This window comes from Fundulus heteroclitus, chromosome 20, assembly GCF_011125445.2.
Source record: "Fundulus heteroclitus isolate FHET01 chromosome 20, MU-UCD_Fhet_4.1, whole genome shotgun sequence".
Taxonomy (NCBI): domain Eukaryota; kingdom Metazoa; phylum Chordata; class Actinopteri; order Cyprinodontiformes; family Fundulidae; genus Fundulus; species Fundulus heteroclitus.
In genome coordinates this window covers 34,795,991-34,815,732 of record NC_046380.1, presented here as the reverse complement: position 1 = coordinate 34,815,732, position 19,742 = coordinate 34,795,991, and the positions used below count along the sequence as shown (strand labels likewise).

General features: G+C 42.5%; 1 protein-coding gene across 3 annotated transcripts in view; it reads right to left on the bottom strand.

Moving 5' to 3' along the window:
* fgd5a (FYVE, RhoGEF and PH domain containing 5a) overlaps positions 1-19,742 on the bottom strand; it is a 49,415-nt gene that overhangs the window by 14,152 nt on the left and 15,521 nt on the right. For all 3 annotated transcript variants that reach the window (XM_012862177.3, XM_012862178.3, XM_021316223.2), the window contains exons 3-8: positions 16,174-16,291; positions 13,526-13,584; positions 13,116-13,146; positions 8,994-9,145; positions 5,545-5,701; positions 726-816 (exon numbers count right to left, since the gene is read on the bottom strand). In XM_012862177.3, coding sequence (XP_012717631.2) covers positions 726-816; positions 5,545-5,701; positions 8,994-9,145; positions 13,116-13,146; positions 13,526-13,584; positions 16,174-16,291 — 608 coding nt within the window. The remainder of the gene's footprint in view (positions 1-725; positions 817-5,544; positions 5,702-8,993; positions 9,146-13,115; positions 13,147-13,525; positions 13,585-16,173; positions 16,292-19,742) is intronic.

Genomic DNA, 19,742 nt, shown 5'->3' with positions numbered 1-19,742 from the left:
CTTTGTCTTATATGAAAATGATTTCCTAAACACTGAAGTGTGGCAAAAAGAGCAAAGACAGAGGAAATTTGAAACATAGCAAATACTTTATATGTCCCTACATGAAATGCTCTGAGACGTTCTTTTATCTATGCTTCCACTCGAAATCTTTGGTTTTATTTTAACAGGTTTTCCTCTGGCCTTCCCACGGATTTGGTTCTATACGTTTTTCTATAGACTCCAACATTATTTCTCTGAATAATGCTCTGCTTCACGGCCTGTGAGCATACGTGGATGTCCACGTCTTGGTACGTTTGCAGTTGTGATATATTCTCTTTTATTTAGGCGTATCAGATTAAAGGGAGCTGGGAACAAATGCATGCCACCCTTTTGAAACAGATCCTTTTCCTTCCACTTCAAATGTATCAGCTACTTTGTGTTGGTCTATCACAACCAACAGCCTTGCAAGACACTGGAAATGTCTAAATTTGAACTCTTGTTAAACCTAACAGTAAATGTGCTATATAAATACATTTGATTTGATTAATATACCATGCAGAGGTGGACACTTCGTCTTGTTCCAGACTACATAACTTGACTCCCTACGAGTTCTTTTGCTCTGGAATAACCTTTCATTCCCAGGTTTTTGCATTACAAAGCCAACTTCCATGGGTGCCGACAATAACACATTTTCTCTAACATTTGCCATCTGCCTTTAAAGATCCGAAGGGTCTCTATGTCGTTACCGGTAAGTAGCATTCGATACTGCAGTACTCTCACGATGACCTGGAGCAGCTGGTGTTTCATCGGGACTTCAGATACTTCTGGACCCTTAGCCTGCACACACACACACACAAGCACAGTAATTACACCATTTTTGACAAGAGTGCATTAACATATTCCTTCTATATTTCTCAACTTTGAAGAAAAGGCTTCAATCAAAAGATTTAACTCCACACGAAATGCGTTTCTAATCACGTCGTTTCTGATAAGCAAAAAGAAAAAAAAAACTTTGAAGCAAATCCAACATCTTCCAGTCCAACCAAAGAACCCAAAGGTATACCTGTGCCTCAACCAGGAAGCCCCATCTGTGTGTCTCTCAGATGTGGGTCGCTGCTTTAACTCTGCGTTGAGAGGCAAGGTCGTCAGGCGACCAAAGGGAAATGTTTGTCAGGGTGACCTTCAGACACACAAAAAAGCCGCAGAACAGCCCTATTCTTCAGCTCGACGGAGTCATTTGCAGGTGAGAAGGGACAGAGAGGGGGGAGCTATCAAAGAGAGCATTGGAAAATCAATCAGGATCTAATTGCCTGTGACAGGTATTTATGCCCTGAGAGGTTCAGGAGCAGCAGGGACCTGTGGTGCATCCACACACACATACACACACACACGCACACATACACAGGAACTCACACATACACACCTTCTCTAATCCAATGAAGTCCTATCCTTCATTAGAAAGGCACAGATAGCACCCTGCGGGAAAACAGCTTGTTCATCTTTATTTACACTACACACACACACACACACACACACACACACCCACACACACACGCAGAGAGAGACACTCAAATATAAAATGTGTCGATGATGGATCCCTTCACACTTTGGCACATATACGGGCTCACACAGAGCTTGAGCTGGTGCTGAAACAACAGGGAAGGACCCTGTGAAAGGAGGGGATGTGTTAGGCCTTAAAAACAGCTCCTTAAAAAAATAAAAAAATAAATAAAACAAGAGCTGGAGACTTAATCCACACAGCAGAACAGCTCCCCGTTATCACGCCCGCTTGTTTTCAGAAGATCCGCTCGCCTCCAGTGTCACTCGTAGATTGTCATCCAGTTGACACTTGTTCAGAGGAGGTGTTGTTCCAGGGATGGTAATTAGCTCGTTGTTTGTTTGGGTGAGCAAACCAAATGAAGGAGCGAAGGAGGAGCAGGACACCTTGTGCTGACAGATAAAGTCATGCACGCATACACACACGCACGCGCGCACGCAGGCGGGCAGAAACATATACACGCAGCTGATCTAATTGGGGAGTTGTAAAGGAGGCTGCTTCTCTAATTAGCTTCTGTCTGCCTCATTGCCCTGCTGCCTTTACAAGGAATTCACTCCATCGCTCCCGGTCCACCTGCTGCACAGCCTCCTGCTCTCCTCCCAGGCTCCTCTCAAAGCGCAGAGCCGGGCTACGGAAGGGGATTTCATCAACCCGGTTTCAGAAGATCAACATCTGATGTGTGTGCCGGCTACGGCTCTGCAGAAAGCACCCAGGAACACATGGGCAAGGGCACGAACACGCTCGCTACGGCAAACAGCGCTCTGGCCAATGTTTGTGGATGGAGCAGTAAACAAGCAACTGGCCGCTGAGAGGGTGGGGGGGGGGGGGGCTGTAATCCGGTAAGGCTGGAGGCCTGATCCGATCAGAGGCCGTGGCTACTTCATCACTGTCATCGCCGCGTCCGCAATGAAATTACTACCACTTACACTGCAGGAGTTTAGCTCGTAGCTGGAAAAGGTAAGGCGCCGAGAGTTGTTTCAGGATTGCGGACTCAAAACCCGAGTCCGAAAGAGCGTTTGACATTTCTCTGAACGCACAAACATATCAGCACCGTCACAGGTGTGCTTAAAGATGCTGTCCAGAGGGGCTTTTTTTCCTCCCAAATAACAAATGTACACTGACAATAAAACGCAGCCAGGTAATCCAGGGATTGGAATGAAGCAATTTTCACTTAATATGCGATCAGCTGGTCAAATACAAAATGCATAAATAAATGCATGCGTTTTCTTCCGATTCACGATAAACTACGAACTTTTCCAATTGTTTGTCAATGAACACATGATCAAAAACCATGTTTCAGAATGCAGCATTCATGAAAAATAACATAAAAGTTACGGATATGTGCTCCAAAATGGCAATAACCTTATAATTCCTTCATTTTCTATTTGACTCAAAAATACAACCCCCTGTTACACATCCTGCGGCGCTTTCTTTTTTTTTCCTTTGGTGGTCGACGTCCTTATAAGAAACAAAAAAAACTGGATTCGGCTGAGATCAGAATGTGCAGGTCAGAACAAACAGAGGACAGGAAATCGGCCCCCGGGGTAGTAAAAGCCTGATCGGTTCATCTGTGCCGTGGATGAATTCACGCTGCAGGATTTAACAGGGTACGACTCCTTTGCAGGAGCGCGCTGTGGGTAGATATGGGGCTTTGTGTGCGTTTAGGTAAACGGCGTCAAAAAAAGGCACAAAAGGACAGAGGTGATCAGCTGGCATTGGTAAACAATCTGGTTATCTGAACAAATCAAGCCGCGTTTGAGTTGCGAGGGGGTCAACCTTTGGTCCTCGATGACCATGGTGGATGCTGATGTGGATGGGGAATCTGAATCATGTGGTCCAGAATGTAAACCTGCTTTCTGTTCCCTGTTTATCTGTTTAAACGGCCGTAAATGGTCACCAGGTTAGCCAGGAGTGAGGACCTTCATGCTGCTTTAAAGGGGAAGTCCGGTCAACAAGGAAAAATCAGGGGACCATTAGCTATAACTAAAACTAATACGTTCATGGTTATAACAACGTGGTTATAATAACTTCCCTTTTCCTGGCTGCCGAGTGACGAGGCATCAGTGGAACCATGTGGATGTTCAGTTCTGTGTTGCAGTGGGTTAGCTGGTGGGACTGGGCACCTTCTAAGTCTGAATCATTTCTGCAAACATGCTTGAGTGATTTTACTGTTGCCAGATGCACCTGAAATCCATGCTACGTTCTCCCGTACGGCTGGAAGGTTTTTTCTCCAACTAACCTTTTATAGCAACGCTTTGATGAGCCAGGGCATCTATCACGCTCACTTAATACTCCACTGGTGGAAACCGGGGCACGGCGCAGGCCAAGACTGTGACGCTTTCAAGCAATCGGAGAAAGCGAACGAGCAGCTAGAGCCCGTCGTTAACGCTTGATACGAGTTTTCCCCCGAAGCTGGAAGCGAAGTGACGTAGAGCCAAATGTTTTCAATCGAGGGAACGAGCCGCAGGGTTCCACGGGCCAGCGCTCGGAGCAGAAGTCTGACTGAGCTAAGTTTTTTTCTGAGGAGACACAGCTGCTGATGAATATTCATGAGCTGAGACAGTTGGCGTCTTGTCTGTTTGCTTTCCTCAAATAAACCAGAAACGCCCGAAAGCATTATGTCACACGCACTGGCGGCGTATCAACACACAGCAAGGAAGCGGTGCGTTTACACTCATTTACGCAGAGAGGCGCCGTGCTGAACAGCTCACTTTGCTCCTTAAAAAACAAATATTAACGTGAGCGGCACAGATCCGTAGACGGTGCCTTTGGAGGTATCGCGTTGTTTAAATGAGACGGCCGGAAAATAAAGCTATTAAGAACAATGACTTCCTTTTACATCTGACCTGCTTTGCTGCTTCACTATTTTTTTTTTTTTTGGGTTCTCTCAAAAACCCAGCGTGGAACACAAGAAGATGAGGTTGTCAGAGGAAATTTTGACATTTGTGTCCTTTCTTAATTACAAAATAGCGCCAGCTCAGTGTCATTTTTTTTTTTGCAGGTTTGGACTTTGACCAGGGCATTCAAACACATTGATATGCTTGCTATGAAATCTTCAACGTAACTCCTGCTGCAAAGTATAACTCTGCCCCGGTCGGACGCTCTTGCAGCCTCTAACAGATCCTGCAAGGATTATCCTGCATCTGTCTGCCCATCACCTCTGACCTGCTTCCCACAGCACGATGCCACCATACACATGTTTCACCGGGGGTCGGTGTCTTCTAAGGTTAAGTGCACTTTCAGTTTTTAGGCACACGTAGAGATTTGCATTTAGCCCAAACTGTTAAATGTTGTCCTGGTCAGGTCACAGCGGCTACTTCTACGTCTTTTTGTGACTCCTCCAGCAAGGCCAGCTTTGTAGAGTACACGACTAAAGACTGTCAGACTTTTTCACCTGAGCAACGGATCTCTGCAGCTCCTCCAGAGTTATGATGCACCTCTAAGCCACTTCTTTTGTGATCACAGCAATCATTGCTTCTTTTGAATAACAAGATACAAAATGGCCTCAAACTGTGATGATACTCTATTTGGCCCATTCCTTAAAATCCCTTAAATCCCACCTTCCTGGTGTCATTTTATAAATAGATTAAAGCCAGACAAAGAACGAGTTCATTGCTGAGTTAATATAAAATATGTGAGCATGACAGTAGAAAGGTCAGCTCAGCGAATGGGATTGGTTATAGAAATGCCATTATGTCCCAGTGGTAGCTCAGGGACAATTCAAAAAAGAGCTACAGGAAGGTTTTCAGTACAGGATGGATGTACTGGAACCACACACAATGCTTCCCTTTCCTTCACAAAATCAGGACATGAGATTTGAATATTTGCCGTTTAAATAAATAATCCAGCTGATGTTTTAAGAATTAAAACCCAGAAGCATAATTCCCCTTCTCTCAGACTGGCAAAACAAAATAAATACACAGCAAGAAGACTAAAAGGCTCCATAAGAGGATTGCTAAATCGACTGGATGTCCTCCAGTTAAAAGTCTCTCTGTTGAGAGTTTTACCTCAAATTTCCTGACAACGGCGGAAAAAGCCGGGCTGTTTCGGCAGCTCTGCTCCAGCAACGTCATGCTGCGATCGTACTCGGAGATGTAGGTGTCAAACACTCGGAACTCGTCCCGGCGGGACAAGATCACGTCCACCATCTTCTGGTTCTCCTCCCTATGAAGTGAAGAGTGAAAAGCAATCAAGCACTTTTGGGACGTGTTGCAAAGAAGACAGGAATCCTGAAAAGTGGCACGTTCAAATTCTTTAGCCGCACGTTCCCTTTTGCTGCTGGGCCACTGTTTGCTGCTTGCCACTGTTCACAAATCCAAAACTAAAATAATTCTATATTTCAAATGAGCGTGTACTTTGTGATTACCCAAAGCCAATGTTTAGTTCTCAAGGTCACCATTTTTATTTATTTATTTTTTACTAAAAGGTTAAAACAGATTTTTTCCCCCCCTTCTTTAAGACAATTTACGGCAGGAAGAAAAGAGCAATAGGTCAGTTCATTGTTTGCCTTGGCGATTGCCATGTAGGTCTTCTAAACTGATTTATTAGGACTATATACTGAAGTACATGGCCTTAATTAGGGCTGTAGTGATTGCTGCCAACCATAATAGTGATAATCTTTCAATGTTAATATTTCAGTCAAAGCAAAAGTCGTTGAAGTCGTAAAATCATCTCTATTTTATCAAACTCCTTTAGAAAAGTTGTGATTTCCACTAGTTCTCTGACTGCAGGTTGCAGCAGTATATGTCCATTTTTGCTTGTGGGCCCTTAAGTTAGCCGAGTTCACCTCCTGGACTTCACCTCCATTCAGCGGTCGGCTCTGCCGGAGGAGCCATCCCCAAACAAGGATGACAGCTAAGCATCCGATTACTCCACAGTTATAAGAGTTTTCAAAGGCTGAAGTGGTCTAAAGCCTCTAACAGTAAAGTTTTATTACCAAACCACAGCAGCGCAAGGGCCATGCGTGATGAGCAGGAGAGAAGTGGAACCCAGAGGTTTCTGATAAGTCAGGAAAAAACACCAGTAAGTGTTTTTTTTTTTTTCAATTTGCTGAGATCAGATAAGTCATGTTACATTTTCTCTCTCTCCCTGGATAGTGATCCGTCTGTGTACCAGTGAGTGGTTAATGCGCAGAACCCCAAAATAATTTAATTTGACCTGTTTTAGTCACTTTTCCATAGTGTGTAGAATGTCTAAATGTACAACATTTAAACCAAAAGGATCCTCAACAATGTATCAATACAGTAATAAAAGTAATATTTTCTATTAAATAAGCACCGACATCTCTGTTAAAACAGTATACACTATATCAGTGTATTATATACACATTCTATTCAGCTATTATGGCTTTTTTTTTGGGTTATTTGGCTTTTACAATAAGTTAAATAAATATCATTTTAAACAGGCGTTTCTAAAGGTTTCTTTCTTGTCTTGCCTGTTTAAAGTAAAATAAATAACATCATATACATTTTTATTTTAAAATTCTGAGTAAATACTGTGATACCATAAAATAAAATCATGGATGTTAATTCAGTGTCGTAAAAGCGTGACTAGATTGACAGGCGCATTCTGGTGCAGCCTGCCAAGTTTTATTCATCTACTATGGAACTGGGAGCTCTCACATAATTAGGAAGCAACACTGCACCTAAACTAGCATTTAAAATGCAATAGCCGCACGCTGCCATCAACCACTTATTAGTCCTTTATTCTGTGAACGAGATTAGGGTGAGTGAGCAAATAAGTTATCAGTAACATTTCAAACATGGCATTGCAGTATAAGATTCTTACTGTGGTGTGATAATCTTAAAAATGACTGAGTTTCAGGGTTTCCTGGCATCAATGTGAAAAAAAGCCATCTGATTTCAACCAGATCAGCAACACCATCATAACTATACTAAAACTGATAGAGATGGTCAACATCTTGAGCAAACGTCCATCAAAGGTTTAAAATGCTCATTGCATTTTAAACCTTGCACGTCCCTTTTGCTGCTTATAGAGTAACACAAGTACACCTAATATGGCAGATGAATTAGTTGGGCGATGTGCTGTAGTAAAGCCGGCAATCAGCTGCTCAACAGACATGGTGCATGTATCTCGCTGTTTTACCATAGCAAGAGTGAAAATTATCTTTACCCTAAATCTGACAGGGGTATGAATAATTCTTGGCTACACTGTATTTGTTCAGATGGGGTCAGGCTGTAACCCTGTACCAGGTCTTTAGTTTGCACAGCACGAACGTCTCTTTCGCAACTCAAACTATTTTCAAACAGCCAAATTTGTCTCCGTTAAAATCAAGGGTAGAGCGTAGCCTTTCTTAAATCAGCAGAGCAGGGACGGGCAGAAACAGGTGGGGGAGGGGTAGTGGAGCGTTAAGGCCAAGAAACACCGCTTGCGTCCGATCCTTCACGCTCTGATGTGCTTCTTGTTTGTTTTTCTGACCTACTGGCTCCATAGTGTCACGAGAGAGCACGTCCTGGAGATACCGCCAGCGTAAACAAGCCGGGCGGTAAACGTGAAGCTGCAGTTGCTGTTCAACGAGCTCAAAGAAGATCGTGGTTTCACTTTCTCATCTTGTCTGTACTTCAGAGCTCCTACCATAGGTAAGTACATTGTTTATTGACATGTGTTATTGATTATTTATTGAACTATGTGGTTCCGGGCAAGCCCTATATGGAGAGCCACCTGTCCAGAAACTGCGTGCAGTTTACCTTGCGGTTCAGAGATTTGACTTTGTGTTTTACTTTGCCAATGTGTCTTTCTGCCTGTCTGACTCATGACTTTCCTGTCAAATTAGACAGTTAGACGATACGATCCCATTTTCTTACGAATGGGGGACCGATTCTTGGGATTTAGTCTATGCAACACCTTCTGGAAGCCAAAGTTTTCAAGAAATAAGCATAAGTTGAAGTACAAAGATGATTCCTTTTTTCCAGTCAGATTTAGGAATAAAAATTGTTTTTTTTTTTTGGAATTTACCAACCTGCTTCTTTTGACTTGAAGTAACGTTAACATTTTTGAGGGGTACAGTCAGAGTCCTGACTTAAATCTAGCTACAGATCGGGGTGACGGCAAGGAGACCTTCCCACCTCAACGACTTGGAGCTCACTCCCATAGATAATTTGTCAGAATACCAGTGGAAACGTTAAAACAAGTTGGTCAGCATTTACATAACGGTTTGGTTGGCTGCAGTGCAAATGAATCATTTCCCACCGATTATTGAGAAAGGTACGAATAATTAGCCTTATTCTTGAATGAATGAAAAGGAAAATAATTTTAAATCTAGGGTGGGGTGGACTGTTTGAAGACTGAAATCAAGATTAGAGCGATATAGATTCATTATACGGGTCTGCTTATAGAGAAAACTGTCCTTATTTTTGGCTGTGCTGTCACTCTATATCTAAACAATCATTGGTTCTCAGCAGCATTTAGGGATAGCAGGTCTAACACTGTTCCTTACCAATTGCTAATGCGCTCCTCCAGCTCAGACAAGATGCTGCTGTGGAGGCTGTAAACCTGTGGAAGCACGCACAGTATCTCCCCCAGCCTCTGCTCGTCCAGCGCTGGCTGCCCCTCCTCATCCGCTGCCTCGGCCACCGCTGACCTAAAGTCCTGCGCCACAGACAGAAAAACAGGATTCGTGAGGAGAGATTTTTCAAGAAGACAAGGCTGTGTGGACAATAACGCAAAAACAAGGAACAACGGAAGCGCTTGTGAGAAGGATGGAAGGAGGAAGGGAGGGCAGGAGAAATGAAAGGTGCAGAGGAACGGGGGAATGAAGAGAAAAATGGAAGGAAGGTCAGATCCTCCTAAACATCCTTCCTGCCGCCCTCCCTTCATATCATCCCGCTACTTTGGGCTCTGTTCAGACATTCAGGAAAGGTTGTCCTCACTTTGCACAGCACACCAGGTGTTGCTGCATAATGACCTAACTCCATGATACAGCGCGGTTTTGCACTAACCCCCCCGCTTTTCATATCGCCGCAGACAAGAATTCGCTGATATACAGCTAATTTGGCTCCGCTGAAGTGTATTCAGTGCTCATAAAGTGTGTGCAATTGGCATTAATGGCAGCCGTTTGAGTAACTAAAGGGGCTCATTTGATGAGTTATGACAGGAAGGAGGGGGGGAAAAAAAGCAGGACCGAGGTTATTTATCTTCCTGGTAAATGAAGTAAAAAAGAAACAGAAAGCAGGTAATTAATTAAGAGGCGTTGGTGTGGCGTGATAAATATGAGGTTCCTCTCCGAGCTACGCGGCGCGGCAAACTGACGCTGCTTCGTCACCACAGATACATGTTGTGTCTCCAAGGGGCTCGTCAATTTTAGTTTTGTGTAAATCAGTTATGAGTTAGGGCTGAACAATTAATCGCATTTTCAATATAATCGCGATTTAAAAAAAAAGCAATTTCCAAATCGCAGAGTCTGCAATTTTTGGCTATGTAATTAGGGAATTAGCCACGTCCATTAGGTGTTGGTAAAATGTTTAAAGTGGGTTTGCCTCCACATGGAAGGGAAAAGAGTTGCAGCAGTGAGATAATCTAATTTTATTACTTGTTTTAGAGTTTATATAATCCATACATAGCATTAATTACAGGTCAATCAGTTTAATACATAGACTTGCTTGTTGGTTTCCCTTTATGTTCAACAAGGATTGATGTCCAAATCAACTAAAGGCTGTTCTCTTGAATAATATTCTGATTAATAGAAACATTAAAAGTTCTTGTTTTGAATAGTCTTTGTTTACAAACGTCTTTATTTAGAGGCCATTTTTGTTGCTTGTGGTTAATGCAGAGAAAAGTCAAAATTGCAATTTTGGTTAAAATATATCGTAGGCAGAACGCAATCATTTCTGCTCTGAGTTTAGATGCTGCGGGGCTTTTAGCACCTAATCCGCACAGCGAGGAAACAAAATGATTTTTTGTTTGTATATGTTTAAAAAGACATGATAAATTAAACTGGAAAAAAATCGCATTGAATCGCAATATTAAGAAAAAAAAAATCACAATTAGATTATTTTCCAAAATCGTTCAGCCCTATTATGAGTTACCATGAATCATGTCCGCTGCGTTAAGAGCGGCCGTGTTTCTGTTCGACTCCAGGCTGCACAGCTTAACTCTCGTCTGGTAACTCAGGCTCTTGGTCGAGCGGTCAGTCACGCTCAGCCGCAGCCGCTTCAGGGCCAAAGGGTCGCGGATTAGCGAAGAAACAGCCTGAGCTTCATGTGTTGAAGCCGTTACGGGGAAAAAGTCGTTTAGAAGAGGAGCACGGCCTCCCTTCCTATGTGGAGACAGGGTCTGGAAATTCTTTGTATTCTTGTTATTCCTTATCAAACAATGGAACAATAGCTCTTGTGCGCCTCTCACTTAGCGCTGCACCTTGTTTTTTTTTTCCCCCCCAGACGGTGTGTTTGTACACGCTGTGCCGCCGCTGTGCTTCCCCCCTCAGCTGAATTACTCACTATCAGTTTGATGATGACATCGAACAAGGGCTAATAACTCAAAAAGACCACGGCTTAAAGTGTGACAGACCCTGACGCAGAGTCGTATCTGTGAATCATCCGAGAGAGGGAAGGGAAAACATTCAAGGTCACCTTTAAAAGATTTGCTTTCTTTTGATCAGACTTTGATCTTATATTTAAACGCTTTTTGATCAATGGTTCTGGGGATCAATGGCTTTCTGGGGTCTTTTATTGGATAGTGACTGTTTTTATTTGGACACAGCCCTTGGTGGCTATGGAGGAGCTGCAGAGATCAACAGCTCAGGTGCTTCATATATAAAACATGCGTACCTACAAATTGAGGCCTGAAACTTGTGCGTGTCACTTTCCACGCAAAAGTTGGGATCTATAAACAAACATAAACAATAAAACTCGACGGGAAAAGGTGGTCCTCATGGCAACTCTGACCCATGCCTACGCTCATTCTGGAGACGGGGGAAATTGAAATTGGCGTTGCATATGGTGAGGTGGTGACTGTGAAATTTTTCACACTTTCTTTGATTTTTCTCCATGGCTGCCATTTCACCATAAAAAAAAAGAAAAAAAAGAAAAGCTGGCCCATTTTTAATAGACATTACCATTCATGAGGTGCTTTACATTGACTATTCATTGTTGAATCTGGGTGTGTAGAGGGCAGGACAGGAGGGGGAACCTGGTATGTTCAGGTGCAGCTGTGATCTATGAAGGAAAATTGCGTGCCGGTGTGCATGTGCATGGTTTTATAAATCAGAATTTTTTTTATGCCATAGGAATATTTGCAATATGGATTCTATGCAAAGTTTTATAAATGAGACCCAAGATCCTTTCATTCAGCATGGACATAGAAACTGGTCATATTTGTTGGGCAGATGGATGGTAATGCAGGGCAATGCCAGGAAGAGAACCTGTTGGAAGCTGCACTTTCACTTCCACAAAGACAGCAACACTAACATGTTGCCAGAACTACTGTAGGGGGGTTTAGATCAAAGCACATCTGTGTGCTAAAATGCCCCGGTCAAATTCATGGGCTACAGACAGCTAGAAATTTGTGTTAAGAGTTGCTGTTCACAAAGGCCTGAGCTGTGCTGCAAAGAAGAATGGGAACGAAATTCTCTAAAAGACTTTATCGTTATTGCAGGGAAGGGACAATCTACCGAGTACAGGGGCCGAGAACAAATGCATGCCGCACTTTTCAGAAATACATTTGTTTAAAAAATAAAATTAAAAAAAATGTGAAAAAATCATGTGTCATGTTTCTTCCACCTAATACTCATGGTTAACAACTGATGAACAGACTGTAAAATCTAGAAAAGTTCAAAGGAAAGGAAGTACCTTCTTCGCCAGCCACCTACTGGATGATTGCGTTATTTCTTGGCTTCCAGGCAAAACAAAAAATAAGGGGTAGCTCAAGAATTTTGACCTGCCTTGACCATTTCGAACAACAAATAGTAAAGTGTAAACCCAACCCTCCGACATGCACGTGGAGACGCAGCCTGTGGCTCCGTCTGTGATCTGGCAAGCAGCAGCACGACCAGGCTTCTGCTCTTTAGAGGAGCCTGTTGTGTCATATTATTAGTTAATGTTTAAAGGCATCAAATCTAACAAACAGCCACAGCGAACTAACAGGAGGCTTCACCAATCACGTTGTGAGGAGGACCTTCATAGGACCTTCCTCCTCCTGTCTCAAAAAAAAACAAACTTCTCTTTTTCATGACCAGCATGTCCAAGAGAGAGGTGAACTTTCCCTTAGTGACGTTTACTTGGAAGTTTGCTTTTTTGAAATGGGGTTCCACGATGTCCACAAACACACGCAGAGACAGATTCATGTTGTGGGGAAGTTGCGTCATCCCACAACCGACCACATCGGAGCACAGCATTACAACCTTGTCAAGACCAGGAAGTAAACCTGGCTGCAACAACACTGATAAACTTGCACAGAACCTTTCTAAAGGCAGGGGGGGGGGCGGGGGGAGGAGACCGAGTCTAGATGCGACACAAACAATGGATACGACCCAATGAGCAGAGCTCTTTGGGAAACCTCATAAGCAGAAGAGACTTGAGGTCCGTTTGACACAGTTTTGATAGTCCAGAGAGCGTTTCCTTACCTCCTGAATGTGCTTGAGGGCGCTTACATGTCTGCAAAAACAACAACACAAAAAGATGATGTCACAACTGTAAAAAGATTGTTTCAAATTTGATTACAAATGTTGCAAATGACCCCCTAAAGAGGACATAAAACACAATGCCCTGCAAAAAGTGTTTCTAACAAACCCATGTTTTTACAATTTTTCACATTGCAACCACAAATCGAATTGCATCATTCAGAAACAGTGAGATGTGTAGCTTGTAACAGGACTAGATTTGAAAGTAAATCCACAAATAATGGGTATGAATAATTTTTTGAGGACCTGTAAGGTTACGCCAGGATAACCTGACGCCTTTGCACAGAAACAGAAAAGAATACAACCAGTTTGAACTGATTTCATTGGGGCGACCCTCAAACGTAGGCACTTACGTCCTCTCTGAGTCGACCAGCTCTTTGGCGATGTAGAACGCTCGAGAACGGCCATCAATCTGCGTGACAGGGAGGGAAACGGCGGGAGATGAATGAAAACAGTTCATGTTTAAAAGGCTCTTTGTGGGCATTCGCTCAAACATTAATAGCCATGACCACACAGCTGCTAAGCAGGCTGACGAAACACCAAATTGACTTTTTTTTTTTTTTTTTTAGATTTGTGCTGTCAAAATAAGACTGATTATTTCATTACTTTGTAGCACGGACACAAAGGCTTTCTCAAATTGGACATGTTTAAATTCAGATGCATTATTTATGAGTGGCTGTATGTACAGTGGCCATGATGAAACTGCCTATTGATTTAGAGGCTAATTGCTGGGTCTCCAAACATGAGACCGTAGAGGCTCTTACGGTTTCACCAAGGTGACCAAAGCGGGTTCTCAGGGTTAAATTTACTCTTTTAAAGGGACGCTGGCCGTTTCATAGTCAAAACAAGAGCCCCTTCCTTCAAGACTTTTGTTGCGGTCCGATTTATTGTAACTTGTCTTTGAAGAGAGGGAAAACAAGGAAATGCATGTCACGTGATCAGAACAGAGGATTGTTATTGTTGTGACAGCAACAGGATGGGCTGGGTCCATCTTTGAGCTACTGTAAAAGGTCTGCTCTTCATTGTACAAACATGGGGGTGGTGGTGTGTGTGTGTGTGGGGGGGGGGGGGGGATTCAAGGTCCATGTAATCTGTTAAAGCAATACTGGGCGGAAAATATGTTCCTACACGAGGCTGAAGAGAAATGAAGGGAACTGGTTCAGCCGCCAGATACTTCTCCAATAAGTTCAAAAATAAAATATTTCAAAATTCCCATCCGACAGTCTAAAAAACATTGTTTTAAATGCAGGTTACAATGACGCCAGCCTGCGGTGAACTTAAGGGTTGCGTCACCCACTGTGCATGGGCTGGCCCAAGATTCTCATGGTGCGGTGGCCTTGAGTAAAAATGCCACAATTTCAACGTATTGAGACAAAAATTCAAAGCAAAGTCGTATCACATACTAAAACTGTTTAGTTTAAAACGTTAAAACAACTAATATTGCAAAAGAGTCGATCTAACATATTGATTATTATAGTTCTAACACTTCTTAATGGCAAGAATGTAGAACAAATAGCCACTAAAAATAGAAGTGGTTTATAGGTAAAGGTGATTAAAGCCCAGATAACTATTTCTTTTTGTCGTTCTGCTCTTCATACAATTTAGTGAAAATGTATTCGCCCTCCTTGCAGACCTCTTCTGTTTTTCCTTAAACATTTCAGGTCGTCAAACAAATGATAAAATCCAGCAAGGATAACCAAGTCAAACACAACATGAAGTTAAATGACGATTTAATTTATTCTGCCAAATAAAAGCTACTTAAACCAAACTGGTTGTAGATGAAAAAGCATTTGCTTGCCTTGCAAATGTGCTGTGCTTAGCCACAAAAGCCGAGTTTAACCTCATTACCCACACCCAGGACTGATTTCTGTCAAAACTGCAAAATCAATAAATCACATAGATAGAAACTGTCCAATCTAACAAAGTAGATAAAAAGCAACACATCGAGCTCCAATCAAAAGTAATTTAAGCAGAGGAGAAACGAGGTCCTTCACGTCTGTCAATCTGAAGAGGCTCACAAAGCCCCTTCTAGGACTGTGCTATGCCAGGAAAACACAAATAGGGTAGCATCGAGCAGTGGTGAACCTTCCCAGGAGTGGCCTGCATACCTAATTTACTCCAAGAGTGGTTTGTCGACTCATCCAGGAGGTCACAAAAGAACCAAGAACAACATCCAGCATTGCAGGCCTCAGTAGCCTTAGTTAAGTTCAGGGATCAAACTTTGACATAAGGAAAGAGACTGAGCATAAAATGTTGCTAAAATACCTCTTGATGATGCCAAATACTTTTGGAAACACATCCAATTGGCTGACAAGACATAAGAGAAACTTTTTGAGAAAGGGAGCATCCTATACTATCTGTCATAAAACTAACAACATTTCAGGTAAAAAAAAAAACAAAAACAAAAAACATAACCACAGTCAAGCATGGTGGTGGTTATGTAATGGTCTTAGGCTGCAATAATGGCTTGATAAAACCATGATTTCTGTTGTGGGAGAAAACAGTTGATAGCCTTTCACTTAAGTGTACCATGCAGAAGGACGATGAACAAAAGGGCACCAGAGGGTCCATCTCTTAAACGCTGATAAAAAAGCAAAGGTTTTTGGAATGGCCTAGTCAAAGCCTGGACTTAAATCCAATAGAGATGTATTGGCGTGACTATAAATGCTAGAAAACCTTCCTATGTGGACCCCCGGGAAAATTTGAATTCACCCATGACAGGCAGACAAATTCGCAACTTGTACTTCTGCTAAGGAAAATACTGCTTGTGTCAGAGCTGGGAATATTTCAGGGAAAAATGACTTTTTGTGAAGAAATTAGCAAAGATGATAAATTAGATATTGTGTTTTTCCGTAAATACATGAATAAGTTTTGTTCTTTTTCCTTTAAAAATAGGTGAACAATAATCGTTTTTCAATATATATGGAAATAGTACCTTTCTTAGTTTAAAGTAAAATGACTTTTCACCAGCCCATGCTTCTTTCTGGACCTCATCACTTACCTGCCGGTCATAACTTTGCTCCAAAGCCCCATCTTCCTCCTCTGAGGTACGACCGTGGTCTTCGTCTGCCGACAGCCCAGCAGAAACCGGGTTCATGGGGAAAGGTTCTGTGTAGGCACTACACAACACACAAAAAGACACCTTTAATATAGCATAACAGGTTGCTTTAAGGAGCAATGCATTAACAATACAAAAGGACCTTATTTTCTCACGGGGAATGCAAAGCAGCATAAAGGACACTCAACCCGAAACACAGATTTACAGTAAAAGGCCACTGTATTCCCAAAGGACCCATTTGAACACTGCTAAATTCCCAGTCCCTCATAAATGTATGTTTTTCTTTTTCCTCTGAGTGTCCCTAAGCATTTCAGTTTTCATACAGAGTCCCCTGGTGCTTATAGTGCAATCCCTTTCCTGATTAGCTCCTGAGGAGATGGCACAGTTGTTAGAAATCCTGTCGTGTGCTACGGCAGCAGCTGAGGGGATATGCTGCAGAAGATTTCTCCTCTAATCCCTTCTAAACGCAACCTGCACTAATTAGCAATGCCCTCTGGTCCATTATGACCCTTTAAGTATATCTGACAGCGTCACACCGCCACAAAACTGTAAATATAGCAATATGACAGGCATTGGTTGATAGCGCTAATAAAGAGATGGAGCCACTGTGAGATTGGAAGGGGCTTGATGCACTGCCTCGTTGAAAACCTAATTTGTTATTGACCAGTGAGGAGCAGGCTACTTTCAGGAGACTAAAGGTTAACAGAGTAATCCCCTGGACTCAGACGTACTCATACTTCACCAGGGTCTCCCTATAGTTCAGGTTCTCCCTTTCACACATCCAAGCAGACTCTGGACAGTCTTATATGGCGGGCAGGCGAAAGCGCCTACGGCCCATTACTCATGGTTGACCTTGGAGTGGTCGGGTCAGAATAGCCCGGGCTTCCAGGTTTTGCTGTGAAGGAAAAATAACTGCAGGGAATTGCTCTTCTTTAAAGTCGTTCTGCGGCTCTGATTTATCGTGCCATCTATCAAATGGCCAAGAGCAACTCCGCCGAGGACTCTCACCTTCACCTTTTCATCTTCGGCCTGCAGCAGCTTTACAGTCCTCAATTATACAAAGAAATGTTTCGCAGAGCAGAAAACCGCAGTCAAACTAAGACACAAGGGCATTGTTCGGTTCGCTATATATGTTATACTTAACAAACTAAACCAAAAAGGCAAGCTTGCATTAGATTTCTTGGATTACCTTTATTGGACAGCTATGAGATGCAGGGGTGAGGAGAGTGGCAAAATAGTAGACTTGAAAAGACCATAAAAGTAAAGTTATTATGCCAACTGACTGTGTTGATAACGCGGCAAAGTTAAATCTACTGTGTCAAATTTAAAGGCAGGCACAATGACTCCGGTAAGAGAGAGAGATGGATTCCACCAGGCTTCGGTAAATTTGATGGCACTTGTAATACGTAATTCAATTGAAGTAAGCACTCCGTATCAAAATATACATTAGAAGAAGTCTTTTTTCCAGTTATGATAGCACCATTATGAGGAAAAAATAGACTAATGGTGTGGGTTCATTAGTTTGCTAACTATAGAAGAACGGGATCCTAATGGGGGATTAGGAACACGGAGGCAGCGTTAGTGATAGCTGCTTTTATTGAGAAAGGTAATTTGCTGGCTGTCGTGCCGATGCTTTCGTAGAAAACAACTCAATACGTTTTCTTAACGACGGCTGCCATCTTACACGTGGTCGGATGATGGGTTGCCATTCAGGGCCGCAGATTGAAATCCTCTTAATTTATCGGATGTAAATGTTTGTGATTCATTTTCTTTTTTGAAGAGTTGAAAACGGACTTTCAGAGGACACCTCCCTCTGCCTGCTCCATCACACTGCCACACATGTAGGACCTTGGCGAGCCTGGGCCAAAGTTTTATTGTACAACTTTGACACTTTCATTTATAACATTTTCATAACACACACAACTATGACCAGTGTATCTGGGCACCTCTGGGTTCGTGGGGTGGGCTCTAGTTGGCTGGTTTGTGACTCAGGCGGTCCACTCTCCTCCACCCTAGTGAAGGGGATCAGCTTCAGAGTTCAGGGGCTCCTCACAACCTCAATTGAGTTTTTTTTTTTTGTTTTTTTTTGACGAAACCCTAAATATACAGGCACACTCTCGCAAACACCTGCAGGTGTTTGGAACCAGGTGCTTACAGACACACTTCTGCACAGATAAACCCTAAAGTTAGCTTTTTGTAGTCACTAAATACAACTGGTATTAACTACTACTGTGTATTTTTCAGTGATGTTTTCATATGCGTTGGTTGTTTGTGGCCGTGATAATTTTCCTGTTGGTTTTGTTGCTCTTTCTATCTTTCTTTCAGCAGTTGTAGAAGCAGACTTCAAGGATGTTATCTTGCACTAGCTTTTTCCTCCGCTTTATCTTTGTCACCTCTTCTCTCTTTTAATGTTTTGTCTCATCTTTCTCTGTTTTACCTTCCCATTTCTGATTCCACTGATTTTGAAATAATCCCAAACTTAATGTCTAATAATGTATTTTGTATGAGTATCAAGCAGAGCACTATAGGAAAAGCATTAATGCTCCACTTGTGAAAGTAAATATGTCGGGCTCAGTTTGACATTAAAGCAACTCTGAGTGCTACGCTGCCAGACACAACACAAAAAACAAACAAACAAGAACAACAGAGTCTGTTTTAGAGGCCTTTAATTTTATATGGGAAATTTTGCTGACTATTTTTTAAATGTCAGATCTCACATTTCAAAGTGAGAAAACATAAAAATCCTCAAAGTATCAAACACATATTGATAAAATCAAACAGGAAATGGACTGTTCTGGTCAAAAATCAGGTGCGTTGAATGTGTAACTGCTGCTAGGCGACACAAAGAAGGACTGAGTGACCACCCTTACTTTTTTTTTTTCAAAGATCCCCTACGCAGAACAAGTAGGTGAGCTTTAATGAAGTGAACAGGGAGAGAGGGTGGAATCAGTACGCTCAAAAGAGGTTTTACTCCCTGATTGTAGACCCTGTCAATTTCACTTCAAATAAAGGCAACAATCTAAGACTGACAAACACCGTGCAGCTAATGCCATGAGCGATGGCTCCAGGGGATTTGGCAGTCAGACCACTGAGGTGACTGCTGGAGTCATTTGTCAGCATAAAGTTTCTCAGATAAGAAAATACTTTGTTTTACAGATTTATTTTTTCCCTTTGACATACTGCATCTTCCACCAGTACAAAAGGTCTGTTAAAGCACCCTAGTCACATGCTATGACAATGAAAAAATAAATAAACACACAATTCATCTTCAAATAAAACAATATGCCAAGTGTTCGTCCTGATAGGGTTTTTTCTTTTTGAACTTGAAAAGAACTTTGCACCGAGTGCGATCAGCTGACATAAGCCTTGCTGTGTCATCTGCTGGCAGAGCTATCAGAAAGCAAGATGGCGATAATTGACGCAGCTACTGTAAGAGCCAGTAGACCGTCCTGCAATGCTTTGCAATTAAGGGACAGCACGGCGTGGTCGAAGATCAACCTGTCTACATGGCT